The sequence below is a fragment of the Terrapene carolina genome, unplaced genomic scaffold (assembly GCF_002925995.2).
Source record: "Terrapene carolina triunguis isolate 2854851 unplaced genomic scaffold, T_m_triunguis-2.0 Scaffold395, whole genome shotgun sequence".
NCBI lineage: Eukaryota > Metazoa > Chordata > Testudines > Emydidae > Terrapene > Terrapene triunguis.
The window spans coordinates 285645-308569 of record NW_020664746.1 but is presented as its reverse complement, the minus strand read 5'-3'; the positions used below and the strand labels follow the sequence as shown (position 1 = coordinate 308569).

The window sequence follows — 22925 nt, the reverse complement described above, 5'->3', positions numbered from 1 at the left end:
GGAGTTATGAATGAATTCCTCTGCACTTGGCTTAGCCACCTCCAAGGCTACTCGACTGCTCGTGGGATCCGACAGGCCACAGCTTAGCATATAAACAGTTTACAAATCAGCCTGCTGCTGGGCCTGGCTTGTTAAATAAAGAGCAGGGAAATTTGCAATAAGCAGCCTGTCTGCATAGCCTCAGCGCTCGGGGGAGGAGGGCAGGGGAGGGGCATGACACCAGAGCACTCAGTATGGGATGCAGTGGAGCAGGGGTCGGCAACGTTTGGCACGCGGCTCGCCAGGGTAAGCACCCTGGTGGGCCGGGCCAGTTTTATTTACCTGCTGACGCGGCAGGTTCGGCGGATCGCGGCCCCCCACTGGCCGCGGTTCGCCGTCCCGGGCCAATGGGGGCGGGGAGAAGCTGCGGCCAGCACATCGCTCGCCCACGCCGCTTCCCGCCACCCCCATTGGCCCGGGACGGCAAACCGCGGGGGCCGCGATCGGCCGAACCTGCCGCATCAGCTGGTAAATAAAACTGGCCCGGCCCGCCAGGGTGCTCACCCTGGCGAGCCGCGTACCAAACTCTGCCGACCCCTGCAGTGGAGGCTGCTAGGAGGCAGTGTTGGAATGAAGCCAGGTGTGATTCAGGATTGCTGAAGGAGCTGCACCATGGGACTGAAGGCAACACTTGGTGAACGTGCACAAGGAGGCTCATAGCTGCTGGATGATGAGGCATCAGGCCCAGTGAAGGTGGCTGTTGCTCCTACCCCACCTTCCACCAGACTGGTCTTCAGCAGCCAAATTTTCATGTGATGATGAGCAAGCAGGAGCTTTGCAATGATATAGATGAAAGGGGCTGAGCGACGTTGTTAGATGGGGCCTGGCAACATACAGTGGCGTATAGCTGAGATAACTGGAGCACAGGGGTTTTGGTCTTTCTGTGACTTAGGTGACCCATCCCTCACCTCCCACTAACTGGGGATTGGCCAATTTTCTGGTGCCAGACAGCCATTTGAATGCCCCGCCTCCTCTAACTGATTTGGTGCTAGATGCTCTAACCACAGGCGCTCAGCACCTAGGGGTAAAGCTCAGTACTGCCTAGGAACAAGCTGTTTTGGTGCATAAAATGCGCATAGGATTTTCATGGGTGACCTAGCAAGTAATACAAGCACAAAGTGCTAGCTTATAAGGGCTTTAGGTGCCCTAACCCTGGAGGCTCCAAAAGTATCAAGTTTCTGCTGGTCAAGTCTCCTCAATGCCTACCTTTCTGCCAGGGCACATGTGCGAGGCCACCAAGTTGCTCAGTGCCCTAGCTTCTGCCTAAGCCTCAGCATACCTCTCAGATGGGGTGTCCCCTGTCCCCCCCCGCTATCTCGCCAGCAGTGCTTGATGCAGGAGGCATGTGCTGAGGCCTAAAAGACAGCTGGGGTGAGCAGGTCAGGAATGGTTGGGTCAGGCTGGGTGGTGTGCATGCACCTGTCCCAGTCTACCTAATAGCCTTGTGGTCAAACCCTCTGCTGGGATATGGGAGAGCCCTAGGTTTGAATCCCTGATTTGGAGCAAACTCTTGACCCTAGGTCTCCACCTACGAGGAGAGTGCACTGAAGGCTGTTGGGCACTCTGGGAATGGGTCTGGCTCTCCTGTTCTCCTTTGTTTAATTAATTAGCTATTCATTGGAGCAGGGAGTTGAACTTGGGTGTCCCATATCACAGGTGAGATGCCTAACCACGAGCCTCTCACTTGGCAACCTGCTGGGCCCCAGCTCTTTCGTGCAAGGCCCACTCCTGTAGGCACGCTTGCCTATGAGATAGGCAGGGACTGCCTAGTTTGAGACACTTGCTGGGGTGGGGGGGATGACACTGTGCCACTGAGGTTTTGGCTTTAATGATGGCGCTGAGCTGAAGGGATGTCAGCACTTAGGTGGCTTTGCCCCACCTACTGGCGGAAACAGGCACCTATAGGGCTAGGCAGCAGTTGAGACCTGGTTTTGAAGTTGTCAGTGACACCTAAATACCATTGTGGATCTAGCACTCGGGGCTTGGCTAGGCTCTGTTGCACACACCAATCTAGAATGGCTTGAGGCAGATGTGACCAGTAGGCTCCATCTCTCTCATGCCCGAGGACTGATGATAAAAGGGCAGTAGCAGGTCTGGGTATGGCCATAGCCATGTTCCAATCATGCTGGAGGACAGCGAGGTGCAACGACTGCATGAGAGGGCGAGGTGTTTGGTGCAAAGGAGGCAGAAAGTAGACCAGGAAGCTGGGGGAAGGGGGAAGAGGCGCTATGGCTCTCATTTTTGCTGTCTTGGGGCTTGTCTGCTTTAAATTAATGCCTGTGCCTCCAAGGATTGTGTCATCTTCCTGCCCATCTTGGAGCTGCCCTGGCTCCGGTAACTGACTTGCTGTAGCCTTGTGGCAGCTGGGGATTTCAGCTGGAGCACCGGAAATACCCCAGCCACGCTTCTACCTACCTCAACACACCCTTTGTGCTGGGGACAACTGCAGGCGAAGCAGAGCCCACAGAACCAGCTCTGCTCCCGCTAGGGAAGGCCCCTGTGCTGGGAGTGTTCCCTTGCATCCCCTTGTTCCTGTTGAAGTCCATGGCAAAACTCCCATTGACTTCAATGAGTGAAGGCTCAGGTCTTAGTCCTTTTTTGGGTGAATCGACCCACCCAGTGAGACCCCTAGGTAAATGTGTATCTTAGATTCAAATGCAGCCCTCGCTGGGGGTGGCGGGTGGAATGGACCACAAGCTCCTTTACTCAGTCTGCTCTCCCCGTGTTCCAGAGCAGAGCCAGATTCCTTCCCAGCGCTGCGAATTCCCCAATATATTTGAAAGCAAAAGTGGAGCTACAGCCCTTCTGAGCTGGGCTGCGTGGTGAACGCTTGAAGCCTCTCCTTATGTGACGTATGCTGGATCCACCTTAGAACACAGAACTGTCCTCCAAGCCTAGTGTACACCTTGAAGGTAGGTGGCTTAGTAGTGCTTTAGCTGGCTGTTACTACCACACTTAGTAACTGTGGTGTGCCAAGAACCGCTTCACCCTTCCACGGAAGTCAGAGGTGAAAACTATTTACTCATTTCATCTGGCCCATGCAGGTTCTGCTGTATGCACTGTCTAGCTGTAGATACTCTGTGGTTGAAGCACCTTCCTGCCATTTATTATTAGCTTTTCATTTTTAAATGTTGTTGTACCTACTCTTGGGTCACAGCCTTATGACCAAATTATACCTCTGCATGCATGCGTCGGGTTCTTACTCTTAATGGGAACCATGTGGCTGCAGCTGAAACAAGACCATGGTCCCACGTGTCTCCTGTGTGTGTATATACAGTAGTGAAGACAAGAGCCTCAGCTGATGTAAATAAGTATGGGGTTTTTTACTTCAATGGAGCAGCGCCACTTTACATAAGCTGGAGAGGTAGGTGGCCCCGCCTCTTGACCAAACAGCAGTTTAAAAAAAAAAAAAAAAAAGGTTAGTTAAACATTCTTAAAAGCCGGGGAGAACTTGTACAAGACAGTGTTTTATTTGTTTCATAATCAGGTAAAATTATATTAATGTAAAACAGGTAAACAGACAAAAATAAAACACACAGCACAGAACACTATGCTACAGAATATAGACATGGAGAAGTGCAAACCCCTCCCCCGTGCCCCTTTCCCCCCACCCCCAACAATCTGCTTTAAAAGTAACGATACAAGATTAACTGTCTTAGAAATTGGGAAAATAAAAATGCTGCTTTTTCTTAAACCGAGGTGGGAGGGGGGAATCCATAGAAACAATTTTCACTCCAATATCAAAAAAGCAGGATTTTCAGTGAACACAAAATTCTATAAAATTACCATTGATTCGTGTTAATTTTTTTCAGATTTTTTAAAGTTGCTTTAAAAAGGATAAAAAGTGCACAGACACCCTTATAAGGCACAAACAGATCTTCTGTACAAATCATATCAGACTAAAAAATATATATAGCAATACAAGTACAAACAATTAAATTCCTATGAGGCCACCTTTTTCCTGGGAAATCTTAGAGGCCTCTCTGGATCTCCGTTGGAAAATCCTCAACCAACTGGAATAGGTAGGGATAAACGTCCACTAACGCTCATTTCACAATCCACGGCACAGCCACACTGTGGACATTAAACTAGCTTAATTACCCTGAATGAACGAGCCCTCTCAGTCTCTGCTGAATGCTGCCATTTTGGAAATCGGTTTGCAGCTGCTATTCTGGGAATTTAAACCTGTGCAACATTTTCTCTTCCCAGCTCTGTCCCCTGCATTGACCCATCATCTGAAAAAGATGTATGCCAAAAACACTGTAGGTGGCAGGTGCCAAGGCAGCCAAACAAAACAAAACAACAACAACAAAAGCTGCAATCGCAATCTGCGGCGGCAATTCGGCGGGAGGTCCTTCGCTCCAAGCAGGAGTGAGGGACTGTCCGCCGAATTGCCGCCGAACAGCTGGACGTGCCGCCCCTCTCGGAAGTGGCCGCCCCAAGCACCTGCTTGGTAAGCTGGTGCCTGGAGCCGGCCCTGGCCACAGGGATGAGTGAATTAAGGAATAGGTTTGGGAGAGCCACTCGGGAACAGCTAAGCAGGGAAGGCTCAGTTGTGTTTTGCACCATTTTGCCAAATTATAACACCCAATGGAGGAGGCTGGGTTAGTGGCCCTAGGCTACATCTTGGTTCTGTCATACTGAGCCAAAGCACTACGGCAAACAGAATATGTGCAGTTTTTAAAATCAATGAGGCCAGATCTTCAGCTGGTGTAAACTGTCATAGCGCCATTGACTTAATGGCGCTATGACAGTTTACACCATTTAAAGATCTGGCCCAAATCTATGCAAGTCTCTGTCTCTCCCTCGGCTGTGGTTTTTAAACAGATCAGGCCCTCCCTGAAACTAGTTGTTGAAAGGGCAGATTCCCAAGAAATTCCATCAAGTTTGATTTGCAGCCATCCCGTGTTCTTTGAGCATAAGCAGCACGCTGTTTCCCTCTTTTCTCAGGAACAGCAGTGACGGGGCTTGGAATCTGGGATTCTGCAACTGTAGACCAGCTGAACCAGACACAGCAAGGTCTGGTAAATATCCTCTTCCCTACCACTAATCCACAATCAGAGAGAGCAGCTTCCAGGGACAATGTCCTGGCCCTAACTGTTGGGCTGTGAAGGGGGTATTCTACCACTGGGCTTAAGGCATCAAAATGGTGACTTGCAACCTCCCATTGAGATCTTCCGAATCCAGAGACCTCAGAATCTACCCCAACTAATGGTATTCAGAGCTCGTAAGGTAGAGTCTAATGCCTTTGGCTTATCTTCGGCCAGAAACCTCTCTATCTCACATCTGCTGAACTAGTGCTCATTAGCATACTGAGAGAGTAGAGTACTTACTTAGGCCTACTAAATCCAAAGCCAAACCTACTTTTTTTCTTCCTACTGTGGGGTTCAAGGATTCATTTGTGCTGAAAACACAGAAAAGTCATGCTCAACTTCTGATACAAGATCTTGGAAGCCTCTACAAGAGGCAATGCAATTGCTGTCCTCTGTTGCAATGTTTAATGTGAAGTCCCAGGGGAGGGGCAGGTCTTCAGCTGTTGTAGGTTGTCATTAGCTCAGTCCCTCCAGAGCTGTGATGGTTTACACCAGGTCTAGACCTGCTCCTGTCTTTAAGCTGTACCTGAAGTTTTGCAGTTGGTTGATAGTTTAAGGGGTGCCGTTTGTTTTGTTACGTTTATTGTGCAGCATGGTGAGACCCCAAGTAGCCAGCATCCACCTAATGAATCCTCTTTAGAAATCTCAAATCAGGTCAGCCAGGGCGCTAGTAGAGAAATGCAGTGCGTGAGATCTGAGCTAAGGCTGCAGCAGCTACTCTTAATATTCGTCAAGAAAAGACAGTTTTCCTCTTCCCCGTTTAGCTACTTCAACAGCTGCGCATCAGGGAAAAACCCAAAGGGGAGGGAGGACACTTTGATCCTTTTGAAGCATTTCTCATTATCTAACAGGTAACCATAATCTATCTCCATTTGAGCTCTGTTATTCCACCACCAGCTTCCAAAGCACGAGCTGGGCAGATCAAAGCAAGTTTGCTGATGCCACTCAAGTGTGAAGCATCCAAGTCAAGAACAGCCAAAGACTGAGAGCAACAAAGTGGAGATGGAATGAAACGAGGCCAGAGGGCCCAGGACCAGAGGAGGAGACCCAAAGAAATAAACGACTCAAATAGCTTCTCATGGTTCAGCTACTCTAGCCCTGTGGTGCATGTGACTGTTCTGTTTTCATTTCTAGATTGATAAATGCACCTCTCCTGAGAAAGCAGCTGTTACACACAGGGTTGTAAATGATCACTATGCTGGGATCAGACATGCCTCATTTCCATCTCGGCCATTATGACCGCATCCTCATCACTTCCGTGGGTACATGAGCTTGGCTGCTACTAGCACAGGGCTGAGTAAAAAAAGTCACCTCCAGGCTTTTTCTATGAGCTGACTGAGGGAAAGTGGGGGTGGGCGTACAGATGTGTCCATTCTGAGGTACAAAAGACAGAGCCAACAGGAAGTAAGTAGAGCTACACCTACCTCACCTCACTTCATTGTAGTAGCGGGTTTTACATCCCAGGCAGAATTCCATAGTTTATAGCTGTCTAAAATGAAAACTAAAATCCATTTACCTTTCAAATCCCAGCATCTAATAATAGCCTTCAATCCTGTTTTCAGGAGGTAATGCCAAGTGGGATGCTTGTTAATTTCAATTAGATGCTCTGAATTGCTCACTAAAATAACAGGATTTCCTGCCAGGGCAGAGACAGCCTAGCCCGTTGCATGCTTTGTGGATAAAACCTTGAGCAGAGGAGAATGCAAATTAAATTGTACTTTTACACAACACTTTAAGGACAAAAAGGAAACTTTCTGGAACTTCGAAATACTGAATGTTGCCACTGTCAGCCTCTCTGGTGAGAGTACAGCCTTGCTGCCACTGCTCACAGATGCCTGGGTACAATAGCTTACAGCCTCCACTGCATTTAGTGACTTCTGCTCCATGAGGTTTCTGTAAGACATTTTACTACCAGTGGGGAAAGATGTAAGTACCATGCTCAGGTGCAGGCTGCAAAGAAGGGGTTAAAAGGGACTTAAGTCACAAACGACTGAATGTTTAGCAGCTGTTAGATGACCCATGAAGATACTGTTTTATGGGGAAGAGCAATGCAATCTATTTTACATTAAACATTTTACAATTACAAGAATATTAAAGATTTCTCTCCCTCCTGTGCAGACAGTGTTAGCTGCATGCACTAGCTACCTGCTCATTTCCTTTGCTCTAGGCTGAGATACTGTAGCTGCGTGTCTGTCTCTCTTTCATGATCGAAGGCCAGGTGGTAACAGACTACTATGAAAATAACTCCAGTAAACACATTAAAAGGCCTATTAACTAAATTACTACCGTTGCTTTGAGGATCCAAAATAGATTGTATTAGTTCCTCCCCTTGCTAGTACCAAGGTCTGGCTTCAGCCAATCTACTGCTATATTGAGTCTTAGGAAGTTGGATGGTTTGCTCCTAATATGCACTTAGTCCTCCTTCCTGCATTCCCCTCCCAATTCCTGTAAGAAGGTGAATGCAAAAGCTGCTTTCCATATACACAAACTCAGGGTTCTGTGTTCCCACTGCAAGAGCCAATGACAACAGACATCTCAGACTGCTTAGGGCACTCATTATTCTGGTACAGCTGTTGACACTACAGAGTTCAGATCTTGGGTAAGTAAATGAGGATCTGATTTCTAAACTACTTTGTTCTGAAGTGTAATTTGTAGCCTACACCTATATTCAGTCCCTGACTTGGAATTTAATATTTTTATTCTTTTTACGATATAAAAAGCATTCAGTTCCACCTTTAGCTACGATCCTAGGGCTGATTCTGACTCTGTTCCATCACACGGTGCTGTCTGGACAAGCACTATCCCCAGGGGCAGTTTAAGTTTTCACTCCCTGGGTGTGAAAGCGGGAACTCCTGACCCAGGTGACACCTCAAAGATTAATAAACTCCCTCCCTGCACCAGCATACCCCCCCCCCAAAAGCCACTGCACAATAAATTTCTCTTTTGCAGGGGCCCACAACAGCGATTTGCTGGCTGGCTTCATAGAGCAGCATCATTTTGAAGCCCTGCCTACTTGGAAGCCTTAGTTTCAGGCCCCAGTCAGACCAGAGAGCTCCTCCGCTCAGTTATATCCCTGATTTGTTCTACCAGTCAAATATGGAAACACAGACAATGAGCCACTTGGTAACGACCGACCAGCATGATAACCCATAAGCAGGGACGGAAAGGCATGGTTACGGCTAGCAGAGTTCTTTCCTCCCACGCCGAGGGAGGGCGAGATCAAGGGCGGTATATTTTAATCACATCTTTGATGACTCGTCGGCAGATTGGGCAGCAGGCATTGAGTTGCTTCTTCAGCTTAAGACCACAGGTGTTGCACAGGCACATGTGTCCGCAGGTGTAGATCACAGTGTCCACTTCACTGTCGAAGCAGACAGTGCACTCCCCATTCTGGCTGCTCGAGGCCTCTGGAGGGGGAAAGACGGGAGAGACGGGGGGGCTCAGAGGGGAACTTGGAGCAGTCACTGCAAAGGAGAGGGCGGGAGAAAAAGAAATGTTACTCAATAGCAAGAATGGATCAAACAAGAGGGTTTGATAGTTATATTGTATTATTAGCCACACATCCACTTTAATCATTTTTCCTAGGTATTTCCCTCAACCTCCATCCTTAAATCCTATTGTATCAGCCCTGTATTACGTGTTCAAATGAGTCAGATTCTGGTTTACACATCTGGTTACAAGCACAGCGTGTGTGTCCATTCACAGCCTGGCATGAATTTTAAACAGCTGCATGTTTCCCTTGCCCTTAAGAGCGAAGCATTACATTCACAGGACTGTACATCTGGGTTGGTGCACAGCACCCTGGTCTTTCAGAAGGCCCTATGGAACCTGGCTAAGAGTCAACTCTCATGCAGCGATGAGACGTATTATAATAGTGGCATTTCTGGCTGGGAATGCAACACTGTACTTCGAGCCACAAGTATTTGCCAGTTATATTACAAGATGAGAAATTCTTGGGAATCTGCCTGAGCTCAAGACAATAGCACTTTGTGCAGTGTTTTCAGGGTGTAAAGTGCTAGCCACACAGTGACTGATCCTCACCCTGGGAGGTGGACAAGAAGGTATATTTCTGTACATAGTAGAGGAAACCAGAAGAATTTAAATGGTTTATGGGGCCACAGAGAACATACTGGAGATGTCGGATCAGAACTTCCTGGCTCCCAGTCCCACTGAACTGCACTGTCCTGAAAATACAGGCTCCTGCTATTTTGTACATGGTCTCAGAATCTTGCCCTTATCCCTTTATTACCCTCTAGGCTGTCAGACATTAGCACTAATGCATATTACACCAATGAGCTGCCTTGGGAAATCCAGGCTCCTATGTCTGGATGCTGGATTTCCATACGCCATGCAGATAGCAACAATTCTAACTAAGGTAGGCAAGAAAAGCTGCTGGGTTTTTGTTGTTTGTTTCCTGACCAGGACGCTGACCACATGTCTTCCAAGCTGCAGGGGCGCACCGCAAAGGCCTCCCTTACCTAGTGATGACTCTGAAGCAGACGAGGACCTATTCACGCTGAAGGCCATATCTGAGTCACTGTCATACTGTGAGCCTCCAGGGGATCCTGAGGGAGAGACAGTTCCAGGACTGGACTGGACAGTGCCTGCAAGTACAACAGAGTTCAGTCAGTTACAGGTAGAATGGACCTCCCAAGCATCATCAGTGCTAAGTAACCTGAACAGCAGCATCTCTGCTTCCCTATGTGCTATGCGGTAGATCACGCTTTGTAAAGAAATAAACTCAGTTTCTGAGTTCAGGGTTATTACTTAGCAATTCTAATTTTATTTTTTTTAAAAGATGAACCTCTGTCTTGGCCCAGAGTGTGCTGGACGTGCTGCTGAGGACAGTGCTTGTTCCCAGTTCATTCAGCCTGTCTGCTACCCGCCTGATCTGACTAGGAACACCTGTCTGAGACAGGAGGCTGCGATTATCTCCCTATTTACTTTAATATGAACATCTTTTCAAGCAAAGACAACTAAGCAGCCAGTGGCTGGTTGCCTGACATGAACCTATGTCTGCAAAGGCAGCCAGCCCCATCAACTGGGGAGTTGAGAAGAAAATCTTTAAAGCTACATCCAACACAGACTAAGCGAAAGTTTAAAGAGCTACAGCTCTGAGATTTTTAAATGGAAGGTGCTTTAGGATAATAATCAAAATGCAGTCCAATACATGGAGCGACTGGGATGTGTTATTTCCACTTAAGTTTAAAATAATTAGTCTGCTTAGGGCAACAGGGGATATTGCTGTTCAGCTAGGAACATTTTGCATCATGTCAATGGAAGAAAAGCTTGAGAATTCTCCATCAGATACTGTAGAGAATTGAATTAACCGTGTCCTGATAATGACTCACTTGAGGTCTTGTGCAACTTTGACTATTCTGTGCTTCTAAGCTGAATATTTACAGGCCAAATTGTGTGCTCACAGATCATTCCCAGTGAAGCTACCAGAAGCTGCATGCACATATATATCTGAGGGTGAAACTGAGCACTTGGGTTACTAAAAATGCATATAAACATTTTTTACCAAGGTAATATTTACTTAGAGAAAAGGCTTGATTCTCTTTAGGTACAAGCTGGTGTAACTTAGAAATAACAAATGAAATCATGGTGACGTATTAGGCTATGTCTACACTGCACTCTTAGCCTGAGTGATTGATACCTGGTTCTGTGCGACTCGCACTCAGGTTCGCCTAACCATAATATGAGCATCCTCACTCAAAGCCTTACCCCGTTACTGTGTCCAAACTATTTCTTCACTGGCTCGTGTGTGTTTAGGGGCATATCTCAGGGTGCTTTGTGCTGAGATGCTCTAGGATTCTTTCCCAGTCAAGTATCAGGGGGTAGCCGTGTTAGTCTGTATCTACAAAAACAACAAGGAGTCTGGTGGCAGCTTAAAGACTAACAGATTTATTTGGGCATAAGCTTTCGTGGGTAAAAACCTCACTTCTTCGGATGCATAGCATAGCAAAGCTTATGCCCAAATAAATCTGTTAGTCTTTAAGGTGCCACCAGACTCCTTGTTGTTTTTCCCAGTCAACTGGATCAATTGCAGGAGAACCTGTCTGTCTCACAAAGGGAACTGTGGGAAGGGTCTTGGAGGACTATCAGCACTCAAGTGATCTTGCCTCAAACTGTACTGCAAAGTGGGTGGGTTCCAGCCCAAACTAAAATATAGCTTGGGCTTTAACCCACCCCACAGCCTTGCAAGCAAGCATGGGTTCAAAACATAAACAAACATGTGCTTCAAGATTTTATGTCTGGATGGTGGGGGTGGGCAAAAACATAGGTAGGAGCACAGGCTAAGACTACAGTGTAGACGTACCCTTAGAGGCACCTGCTCTAGCTGGAGAATAAGCAGCAGTAGTCATTTTTTTCTGCTTCATGCATCCAAACTGAAACTGCCACTTAAAGTTCCAGCTCAAGAAACACTGTTGCTGTTGATGACCCAGGGCACACAGAAGAAATAGCAGAGCTAGATATGCAGAGGAAAGAGTAAGTTTGCAGTGCTGACAGTTAGAAAGAGCCTCAATTTAACTGAGCGAATTGCTTCTAGATGGAGCAGAAAGATGTGACCTCCAAAGCACTCTTTCCTTTTTAAAGAGCACAGCTGTATTCTACAGCAATGGTCTAAAGTGTGACATCTGATAATGAGTTACTGCAGTGTTTGGGGAAATACCATCTAACAGTGCGATATAGATTAAAACCACTGTTGATTTATAAAAATAATCTGTGCTAGTGAGTTCGGAGTTTAATACCCGTCGGCAGGACTAGTGGGTTCATAAAGATTCTCTTGTGAAAAGTATTAAAATACAAAACAGCTTAGCATTAGCCCATGTAAAACCATAAGTCTCATCCAATGACCTTACATGTGAAGGATATACCTATGTTATTTCTTTCTGTTTATAAACACAAGCACCCATTTTATTACATGCTTGATAGAGCTGACCACCCTCACTAGGGACCAGATTGTGAACTGCTTATTCACAGTGGTGCTCACCTCCTCACAGGAGCATTGCTATTGAAGCCAATGTCACCAGTGCGAATGAGGGGCTCACAATCTGGTGAAATTTCACAAGACACATGCCCCTTCACATTACTTTTAGGCTGCACTTACCTAATATTTTGAGCTGGTTGATTACACCATGAATTGTGAAAAACACCCAGAGAGACTGTGAGGTGTCCACGCACATAAGCATCCCTCGGTTGACTCCGTTCATCCCATGGTGCACTTCTCCATTTGGCAAGACCATCAAGCTGAGGATGTCGCCGCTGCTGAAGACTGGGAATGCTCGGTAAACCACCCAGTACTCCTTGCGGTCCAAGAGAAAGTCCGGATCCGCTGGGAGCTCATTTGTCCGTAAAGTACCTGGATCACAAGAAGTGATGCCAAACGAAAGGGCCCCATGATATGGCAACCCTAGGAGTCCTATTTCCACAAAGAGGCTTTCACCAATGTGCAAAGGCCGGTCAGAAAACACCAAAGTCCTATTGCTTTCTTGCCAATTGGTGCACGCCACCATGCGGTCCTGAGAAAAGGTAACATCAGGCCCGCGGGTGGAGTGGAAATGCAGATCCGTATCCAGAAAGGCAGGCACACCCTGGGCACGCTGCCGCCTGTTTGGGCAACAGGGGATTGTGTGGTTATCCATCGAAAGCCCTGGCACCCGACTCAAATTTAGATTAGCAATTTTGGCCACCACTTGGTTGTTCTCCAGTTCATTGTTATTGAAGTTGGCGGAATCGTGACTGCTCTGAGGAAGGCAAGTGCTCAATCGTGCACTGAGGTGGGCGGAGGTCATGGTCTCTGCAAACATGCTATCTGTGAGACAATTATGAGAACAAGTTGCATTAGATTCAAGTACCTCCCCCCACCCCCAACCTCCCCTACAGGTCAGCTATATTTAGCTCTCCTGCAGACCTCTGCCCACTGACCATCAGTGAGAAAGTGAATGGTGTTCAGCCACTGATTTTTGATGGCGTATGTTAGAGAAACTTATCTGCAACCACCATCAATGATGGAAATCAGATGTCAGCTGTATGGCTGCATCCCTGGGTATCTCAAGAGTAGCAAGTGCTATAAATCTTATTCATTGAAGTGAAAAGTGCTTATACTGGTAAAAACAGGGTGAAACACAGTGAACTAGACAGGTGGTTGCGATCAGGGAGGGGTATAAAGGCTTGAAACCACTCCATACAATATCATTCTCCAGTTCTATCTGCTTTAATGAGAAATGTCCCAATAACCCTGCCCCCCCATCCCAAACTCCCCCCCCGCCACCCTGTATTCACATAAGGGTGATGGGAAAGGTAATGCAAGCATAATATATTAATTTTACAGTTCATTTCATAACTATGGAAAATACATGTGAACGCAGACAAATTACACACAAAAAAGTATTTTTTTAAAAAAAGAAACGTGTTCACTTTAACGAAGAGGTCACTGTGCTTTGAAACACATGAGCAAGTCACAAGCTCGGTCAGAAGACCACTTCCCATTTGCTACTGTCTCATCAAGAGACTGACTATAACAGATGTTTATGACTCAGAAACATTAAGACCGAGATAATGTTCAAAGTTGATATTGTGCGTTGATTCCTGTCAAGAGCTGGTCATGAAAACTACATCTAATATATAGATTTAAAACGGGAGGAAATTATTTTGATTTTAAAAAAGTCCTCTTACAAAGCAGGGTGAAATCACAGAAGCTCAAGTCTCACAAATCGAATGTGCACTTCAACCATACGCAACTCCCTGCTGCCTGTGTATTTACTTCTTAGGCAATTATATTAAAACCCAGACTAAATCCAACGCATAAGGCATCAAGACAGAGTGAGCAAACCATGATTCAATTCATTCTCAAAGATGGAAAAGCATCAGCATCATCCGTGCTGTCTGCTACTTATGGGAGAAGATCTATTGGATTTTTACCAAAGAAGGCAAACACACGAGCCAGTTCAGTGGTTGGAAAGGACAGGATGCCTCGGCTTAGATGCATGATTTCTTTGAGTGGCCAAGCAGCAAAGCCTCAAGCGTAATCTTAATGGCTGGACCAGCTACTTCCAGAAAGGACAGGGAATCTGGCGATAAGTAGAGCTCAGATACAGGATGAAGGACACTTCAGAGCTTCATGATACCAACACTGAAGGATGCATTCTATGTAAGGGCTACAGTGCTGCTATATTTGGGCTACATTCCCAGCTTTTCCCATTCCTGCAGTTTTAGAATGGAAATCCAGTCAGACTGGCATGCCTAGTTAACAGACCAAAAGAGCCAAACTAAAGAAACACCAGAGGGGTAGCCGTGTTAGTCTGGATCTGTAAAAAGCATCTGACTAAATGGGTATTCACCCACGAAAGCTTATGCTCCAATACGTTTGTTAGTCTATAAGGTGCCACAGGACTCTGTTGCTTTTTAAAGAAACACCGTAGCATGTAAACCAAGCCGACAAGTAAGACTGGAATAAAGAAACTTCTCACAATTGTCCCTTTGGCATCTGAAACCTTCATTTACTGTCTGTGTGTGTTCAGAGAGGCCTTAAAGAGGGGCTTTTTATAATGGGAAGAATTGAGGAGGAGAAAAACGCTTAAACCCAAAGCAAATCCCTCTGTCCAGTCCCTCTCTGTGACATTTCCCAATGTGCAGAGACCAAATGAGCAGAAGGGACAGACTAATTCAGACAACTTGGCAGTGAAGTCACAATAATGTGCATAGGCCATCATAGGCTTTTGTCATATTAATAAATGGTCATGAATTAGAAATTCCACGCTGCATTCTACAGCACCTTTAGTCTGAGGATCTCAAAACATTGCACGTAACCTCCAAGCCCCCGAGAGGTAGTTATTCCTATTTTACAAAGGAGGAAACTGAGGCACAGAAATTAAAGGCCTGAATTTCACAGGTGCTGATCAGCCCCTGCTCCAAATGAAACTCAGTTTACCCATCATCACCTAGTGAGTCAGGGCGAGAACTGAGAACATTGCTTAGTGGTCTGCTTTTCTAAGATCTGGAATGTCTACAGCTCCCATCGACTTCAAGGGGATTTGTGGGGCACTCGGCATTTTGAAGATCAGGACAGAGGAGTCCCGATTCCTGGTCCTTTGTTCTGTCCACTACACCACTGCAGGATCGAACTAGTGAACAAAACATACTATGACAAGAGTAAAGGGTTTTGTTTTTCTAACTAGAACTAGAACTACCGCTGACAATTTAAAAAGCAACACGGACAATGAGAAAAAAAAAACAAAAACCTCTCAGTGGTTAAATAGATTTGTTGTCCAATATAATATTAGAGTGCTACAGTGGATAGTAGCTACAATTAAGGGATAACTGAATAATAATGCTTAACATGTTTCAGGCAATCAGAGCATGCAGTAGCACTGTGTAAAGTGCTGTTTATAGTTTAGCATTATTTGCTGTAATATAGCAAGTACCATATCAAAAAGGATCTCGGTCATCGCTGAATATCTGGTGGTCTAATCACTTTGGCCAAATCTAAAATATTTGATCTGATGCCCATTTGATACATCAGAGGCACCTTCTTAGAAAAAATAAAAGCTGTGGATATTCGGATTAAATCAGCTGATCAGTAGGGAAGGGGTTTGTGGTGGGGAAAGAGATTGTTTGTAGATTTTAACTGAACTTCAGTTTTGGTGCGTGCTAGTTTTGAAATACGACCCCAAAATTCACTTGAATCTTGAATATCTTTTTCAAAAACCCCACAAACGTTACATGCATCACTTCTATGGAGCTTCATTTAAGAGTCTGCTTAAAACAACCAAATCCTCTTTTGCAATTGCGTCCACTGAAAGTGACAAAACTCAAAAGCCTCCCTTGCAAACCAAATCTGAAGTCACTGACAAACTCAGTGACTTGGTTAAGGTCAGCTTTTTGGTACCACACGTCAGGGTGAGATATAATACGCTATTGCAGATAGCCCAGCAGCACCTGGGAATCATGCAAGTTTTATATTAATGTTCTTAGAACACTTAACTGGCAGATTACATCACTGCAGTACCACCATGCCCAGTGCCTTGTAAATGTATGGTAATGGCCTTGTTTATACGAGCAAAGATAAGTCAGCTCCGGCTTGCAAGCACAGTCTGTTGAGCTGTAAATCTAGGTAGACTGACTGAGCCAAAAGTTATATCACCTGTAATACAGGAGGACAAAAGGCTATGTCAAGAGAAACACGACCTTAAATCTCTTGTCTAAACGGAAGAGTTTAGTGGGGGGAGGGAGGAGGGAGGGAAGGGACCCAAAGCTTAGAAAAGGTTTCCAAACTCTTAGAAAGAAAATGACGACACTGCTGTCCCCTGGCTGATAAGCGTGGAAGCTGGCCTCTCTTGTGTTTAGGTGCTGTGATTTCTAAAAAACCCTTTGATAGCACTGGAATGTAACGTGAGAGGCTCTAAGTGGCCCTGATAGGAGATAAAATATATAAACTGCAGCCTCAGACACAGGGGCTGGGGAAGGGGAATAGGACACGCTTGGAAGATGAGTCATAGCATTTCACTGGACCACTACGATTGGGTATCTGAAACAGGAACAGAGGAAGCCTGATTCAATTGACTTTGTCTCTTCAGTCACCGATGTACCCTGCTCCAAAGCAGAATCCTATTTCACTCCAGTGCAACATAACCGAGCACACTTAAAATAAATATTTTTGTTTTCCTGGCCTAGTGTAATCAAGAGAAACCCGCTAGTGAGATGTGCTGCAAGACACAATGAGCAAATAAACGGAAGGGATAATAAAAATTTTACTAGGACCCTGTATGGATTGAGTACAAAGCAGTCATGGACTGGCTAAGAACCAGAATTGTGACTGTAAAGAGAAGTTAAAAATCAAAATTTCTAAAGGAAATGCAAGCTTGAAACTAAATGTTTAAAGGAGTTGAAGGAAAGATGAATAAAACTATGTGTGTTTTATTTGACTAGAGGTTGACTGTTTACTAAGGAACATGATCACCATCAATATATATTTGTAAAGGTCTATACTCCACAGAGGAAATGCAGTTTAGCATGGCACAAAGAATGATTACAACACAGCCAGATGCAAGGTGAGACACGTAGGAACAAAGAATGTGGGTGACACTGATAAGATGGGGGCTGTATTCTAGAAAGCAGAGAATCTGAAAAGGACTTAGGGGTCATGGCAGATAACCAACTGAACATGAGCTCCCAGTGCATTGCATCTGTGGGAATTCTGTGTCCAATTCTGATGTTCATACTTAAAAAAAAAGGATTTAAAAATTGGAAATGTTTCAGAAAAGAGCTACAAGAATGATTCGAGGTCTGAAAAACACGTCTTATCGCAAGAGACTAAAGAAGTTTAACATATCCAAGTGAAGGTGTAGAGGTGACTTGATTACATTCTACAAGTACCTACATGAGGAAGGGATTTTTGATTGTAGTGAATGCTCATCTAACAGAAGAAGGAACAAGAAGATAAAGTGGTTGGTAGCTGAAGCTAGACTAAAAATAAAACAATGCATCTTAACCATCAGGTTAATTAATCATAGGAACAACTTACCTAGAGATGTAGTGAATCATCTCAAGTCTTTAACTAGAGACTGGGTGTCTTTCTAAAAGATAAGCTATAGCTCAAACAAAAGTTACGGGCTTGCTGCAGAAATTATAGGGTAGGGTTCTTTGCCCTGTGTTAGGCAGAAGGTGAGACTATGTGGTCACAATGGTCACTTCTGGCCTTAAAATCTGTGAAATCTATGGATGATGGGATTAAACTACCAAAATGGAAATTGAGGCTGGGAATCGGGGGGAAAAGAAATTAAGGAATAAGCAGTGACATCTATTAGATTGCGGAAGAGCTTCTCAAGAGAAACACTGGACACGCCATTACTCGAGAGGTTTAGAACCAGAGTGGACAGAGCACTGGAAAATATACTTTAGGGAGCTACATTACACTGGCAAGGGGATGGACTGTATAGGATTCATGAGAGTTTCCAATCACTAACTTTTAAGAATCAGGGAGCTCCCTGGATCCCTGCTGCTGGCAATACTGAAATGTTCACGGTGCCAGTCCGAATTGTTCATGCTTAAGCCTGTTTTTAGGAACATCAGGTAAGATGTTCCATGTTTGCTTCCTCAATGAAGATGCAGCTGGCTTTACAGAAAGCATGATCCATAGAGCAAGCCCATGCAGAGAAAGTACACTCACCTAGTATTTGCACTTCATGGGTAATTCCATAGACATCTATCAGCCCCCAGAGAGGCCCAGAGACCTTAATGCCACAGTGAAACAATATTGGCTCCTCATCGTTAATACTATAGAAGACTCTCCCATGGCGGTCGACCCAGAATCCTAGGATATTGTCCCTCAGTGCGAACCTCTCTGGCAAAGCTTTAGCCCAGAATCCAGGTCGAGTCACCAAGTCGGGGCAGGCATACTTTGGGATGTCATCAGAGCTCATCTGTGATGGATCGTGGATGGTGAAGCCAAAGCGAAGTGCCCCACTCCACCCATGGTGCACGGCCACCAGCTTGAGCCGCACCTTCTCATAGAGGTGGATGGGCCGGTTGGTGAAAGTGACCCCATTGCAGAAGCTATTCCTCCGGGTGGCCTTGCGGGAGTGGGCATCCAGACGGACGTTCTTGCCCTTGGCTTGGGAGTGGAAACGCGGGGGCTCCGCAATGGTGAGGACAGAACGCCTTCCATGGCTGCTGTTGGGCAACGTGTAGTAAGGTCTGCTGGACACAGAGCGAGCCTGGTGACTTGTGTCTGCAAAAGGAAACAATAACGGCATGGTTAGGCACATTTAGCCTGAGTAACCTGCATTTGTTCAGTTTGTGAAACTAGGTGAGTGGCTTTACGCTCACATTAAAATGGAGCATTGCATGCTGGGGGATTTGTAGTTTCTGGGCTTAAAATGCTGCACTCCCAGCTGCCCCTGGCTCTACTTTCTGCAAGTTAAGTGTCCAACTTTATGCAAATTTAATGCAAATCTGACTCCTGGCAACCTGCATTTGAGCAAATTTGGTTTTACACCTTTGGAAGCTTAAAAAATAACATTCTCGTATTCCTACTAGATTTGTCCTATTCCATTTGGAAAACAGCAGGACCTTTGGCTGAGTGTCTAACCGAGCGCCAATTAACACATAGCCAGCCCCTCAGCTGATCTGCACTGCCTTAAGGAATAATGTTTGTTAGGCTCAGGGCTCGTGGAGGGGGTGCACAAAGTATTGATTTCCATGGGACACTCACACACACAGTTTCTTAGAAACGGAGTTGTACCTTTTGAAAAACAAACCAAGGTATTTAGAATCTGGAGCATCACATCAGCCTAGCGTTTTTCGAAAATGTTAAAAGCTCTGCTTGAAACCATATCTAGATTCAGACCTCAGATGCCACTGGCACATAAAGGAGCCAAAGTGTCTTTCACAGAACAACAAAACAATCATGAGACATTGCACTGATGCCGCACCTCCCCCATTTGAAAATCTCTAAGTGCTTTACGAGCAATAATTGTTCTTGTTAGCCTCATAGAACCCCCACGTGGTAAGGAAGTATCATCACCCACATTTTACAGATAGGTGAATGGAGGCCCAGAGTTTGTGGGCTTGATCCTGCACCATTTTAGTCCCTGGGAATTTTGACATTGATTTCAATGAGAGCCTGTTCAGGCACGAAGTGCAGATTACACAGTGAGTCCGGGACAGAGATGGGAATAGAACATAAATTTTGCTTCCAGTCTTGAGCCTCAACTGCAAGATTTGGGGGGCAGGGACTGTCTTTTTGTTCTGCATTTGTACAGCACCTAGCACAGTGGGATCCTGGTCCATGACTGGGCTCCTGGGTGTTACCACAATACCAATAAATAGGGTGACCAGACAGCAAGTGTGAAAAATCGGGACGGGGGTGGGGGGTAATAGGAGCCTATATAAGAAAAAGACCCCCAAATTGGGACTGTCCCTATAAAATCGGGACATCTGGTCACTCTACCAATAAAGAATAAAGAAGAAGAACAGAAAAGCTAACTACAGGATCATCCGTTCTTCCCATCTCCCCCTCCTTTTGGTTCTGGTTGTAAATGTAACCAATATTTCATACACCTTTTTAAAAGATACAAAATCAGACACAAAAAGGAAATTGAAGGAAAAATTTCTGAATGTTCGGTGCCAGCTATATTAAATATAAAACCTACAAACACATTGATTTTGAAATATTTTGCCATATGTGACTTTTTTTTTTTTTTTTTTAATTGGACTTTCCCTCAAGCTGTTTCCTCCCTGGGCGTAAGCTATGGCTTCTCCTGGTGTCAGGAAGGGTGTCATGGGAAGCACTCGCTAATGGAGTCCTTTGTTTTCAAGAGAACATCAGATGATACTAAAAACTCAATTTGGAAGAGCTGGCAGGAGATCTGCAATCATGACACCTTTTTGCAAGTGAAAATATAATGGGCACTGCCATGACAGCCCCGTACTTTCACTTGGTTTTTGAACGAACCCGTGCTCTATACAACAACAGCTTGACAGTCCAGGGAAGCAAAAGGCTTGGATGGAAGAAAAAGGACAAGAGCGAATATCAGAAAACAGGATTATAGCTCATGAGGAATCAGTTCAGCTCCTGCCATTTCCACGAAGAGAGTCCTAAATATTAAAGATCAGAGGCCCAGAACCAACAGATAAACAGAGTGGTTTCTGGTTATTGTGTTTTCTTCAGTGGGGTACTGCATGTGGCAACTGCTGCACTATAAAGAATGCCCGTCAAATCCCCTGTGCTCCAATTACTACTAACCTGTGAATTTACGGGACTGGACACACACTCAGGTGTTCCTGGCAAGATGTTTCCCATTGAAGTCAATAGGAGTTTTGCCATTAGCATCCGTGAGACTAGGATGAGGCCCTCAAGTGAGATCAAGAGTAAAAAATGCAACACATACTGTTTTAAATCCATTTGATATGTGTGTGCACCTTGCCCCCCTGGCTGCAATCTGTTATCAGTTATGCCCATTGGTGTACAGAGGATAAACCTTTCACAGTGCCATGCTTAAAACGGGCTGAGTTCTTGGCTTGCGTATAGGACGTACCAAATTCTTTAATCTCCTATGAAGTCAGATGCTGTAATACATACTCAGACAATGCTCCAAGGGGAATTTTGTGTAAGGACAGCAGCTCGGTCCCTTGAGGATTTTAAGTTGCACTCACCAATGAAGAATTTTATTTCGTTCCTCCTTAAAAGCCCAGATACATAAGACAGCTGCTTCTGGCACTGATCCAACTGTTGTAACGTGGGTGGCGCTCCATGCGTGCAGAGCCAAATGTTCTAAACAAACTATTTTGCTGCAGAGAGAATGTGATTTTGGTTCCTTCAGCAAAGTGAGGGACACTGATACAAACATTCACAGACCAGCAGCTAGCGTGTAAAAATGCAGCTACCAACGGCGGTCAGATAACTTTAACATTCTTACTAAGAAGCTGGAGTTGGACATTTACCAACTTCAAAATGTGACTTGGAGCAACAATGCAATCAATCAGCCTCAACAGGTACCACCCCACCTTGAGCTTGGCAAAAACATTTTCAAAACTAATGTTAAATATAGTCTTTAATCCTCTGATCTGTATTTTCCAAATGATTGAAAATAAAATCCAGGAGGGAAACAGTATACTGTCCTCAATTTAGGTTTACTTTGTTCACCTACTCCTTTCTAGCATCACAAAAATCCACAGGTTTTTGCAAAAACTTTAACATCAGCTTTCCTAGTGCACAGAGTTGGTGAACAAAGGAAACACACATAGAAACTGAGAACTAGAACAGCATTTTTATGTGAGTTATCTTACAGTATTTTCTCCACATGTACTTATCAGACAACTTTCAAAAGCAGCAACAGAATGAAAGGGGAGTGTCAGTTATGTCAGTGCAAAGGATGGAAAAGCAATTACAAATCCCCCCACTTCAAACACTTCTCTCATTCCATCCTGCCACAGGCCATAGGCTAGGGTTTTATTTTTTGTTTTAAGTTGTTTTTTAAAAACAGGAAAGCACATTGTGACCACACAATAGGAAACTCTCCAGAGGAAATGAATGGATAATTTATTTAAAATGCCATTCTCTCCTAACATGAACACCTGTTGGTTCCATTTTGAATAAAACTCCATTTACCCTGAGAGCCAGAAAAGGCATTGCTCACACAGTATTGCTCATTTTTTGTTGCTTTTTCTCAGTTTATAACTTGTATTACTTCTCTAAAACATACGCCACCCTTGCCTCCTCTTTCTATACCTGACATCAAGAAACATCGAGTTGGTGGAAAACTATCAGTGTTTGCAATTACATTATAGTCCTATGCAGCATCTCATTGCAGCTTTCACATTTTCATTCTAGAATAAAAGCCTTAGAGTAAATAACAAGGCTTGCTTACAGCACTAGCTTAGCACCTGGAAGAACGAGGTTGAGTTTCCTGCACCACCAGAGATCTCCCATGTGACCTGGAGCAAGTCACTTTTTAGTCTCTGTGCCTCAGTTCCCGATCTGCAAAGTTGGGATAATAGCATCTTCCTATCTGTTGTGAGAATGAATAAAGACTGTGAGGTACTCAGTGCACTCAGGTACCATGGTAATGGTACATTCTTAAATATACATATATGTTCTTAAAATAGATTAAGGTATGCAAAAGGCCCACAAAACCCAATCTGCCCCCTCTCTGCATTATAAAGCTTGCCATTCTCTTTCTTCTCAGTTGAACTAATCAACATCATGACACTGACAACATTAGTCTCTTGAACACTCTGAAGGTTTTACAGTAGTACAGAGGGCTTCAGGGAACATGGAAATAAACT

At 45.0% G+C, this 22925-nt stretch overlaps 1 protein-coding gene across 2 annotated transcripts in view; it reads right to left on the bottom strand.

Annotated features, from left to right (window-relative positions):
- Positions 1 to 8080: 8080 nt before the first annotated feature.
- Positions 8081 to 22925, bottom strand: part of NEURL1B (neuralized E3 ubiquitin protein ligase 1B) — a 216921-nt gene continuing 202076 nt past the window's right edge. For both annotated transcript variants that reach the window (XM_024199336.3, XM_024199337.3), the window contains exons 2-5: positions 18307 to 18867; positions 12247 to 12951; positions 9611 to 9736; positions 8081 to 8596 (exon numbers count right to left, since the gene is read on the bottom strand). In XM_024199336.3, coding sequence (XP_024055104.2) covers positions 8352 to 8596; positions 9611 to 9736; positions 12247 to 12951; positions 18307 to 18867 — 1637 coding nt within the window. In that variant the 3' untranslated portion in view covers positions 8081 to 8351. The remainder of the gene's footprint in view (positions 8597 to 9610; positions 9737 to 12246; positions 12952 to 18306; positions 18868 to 22925) is intronic.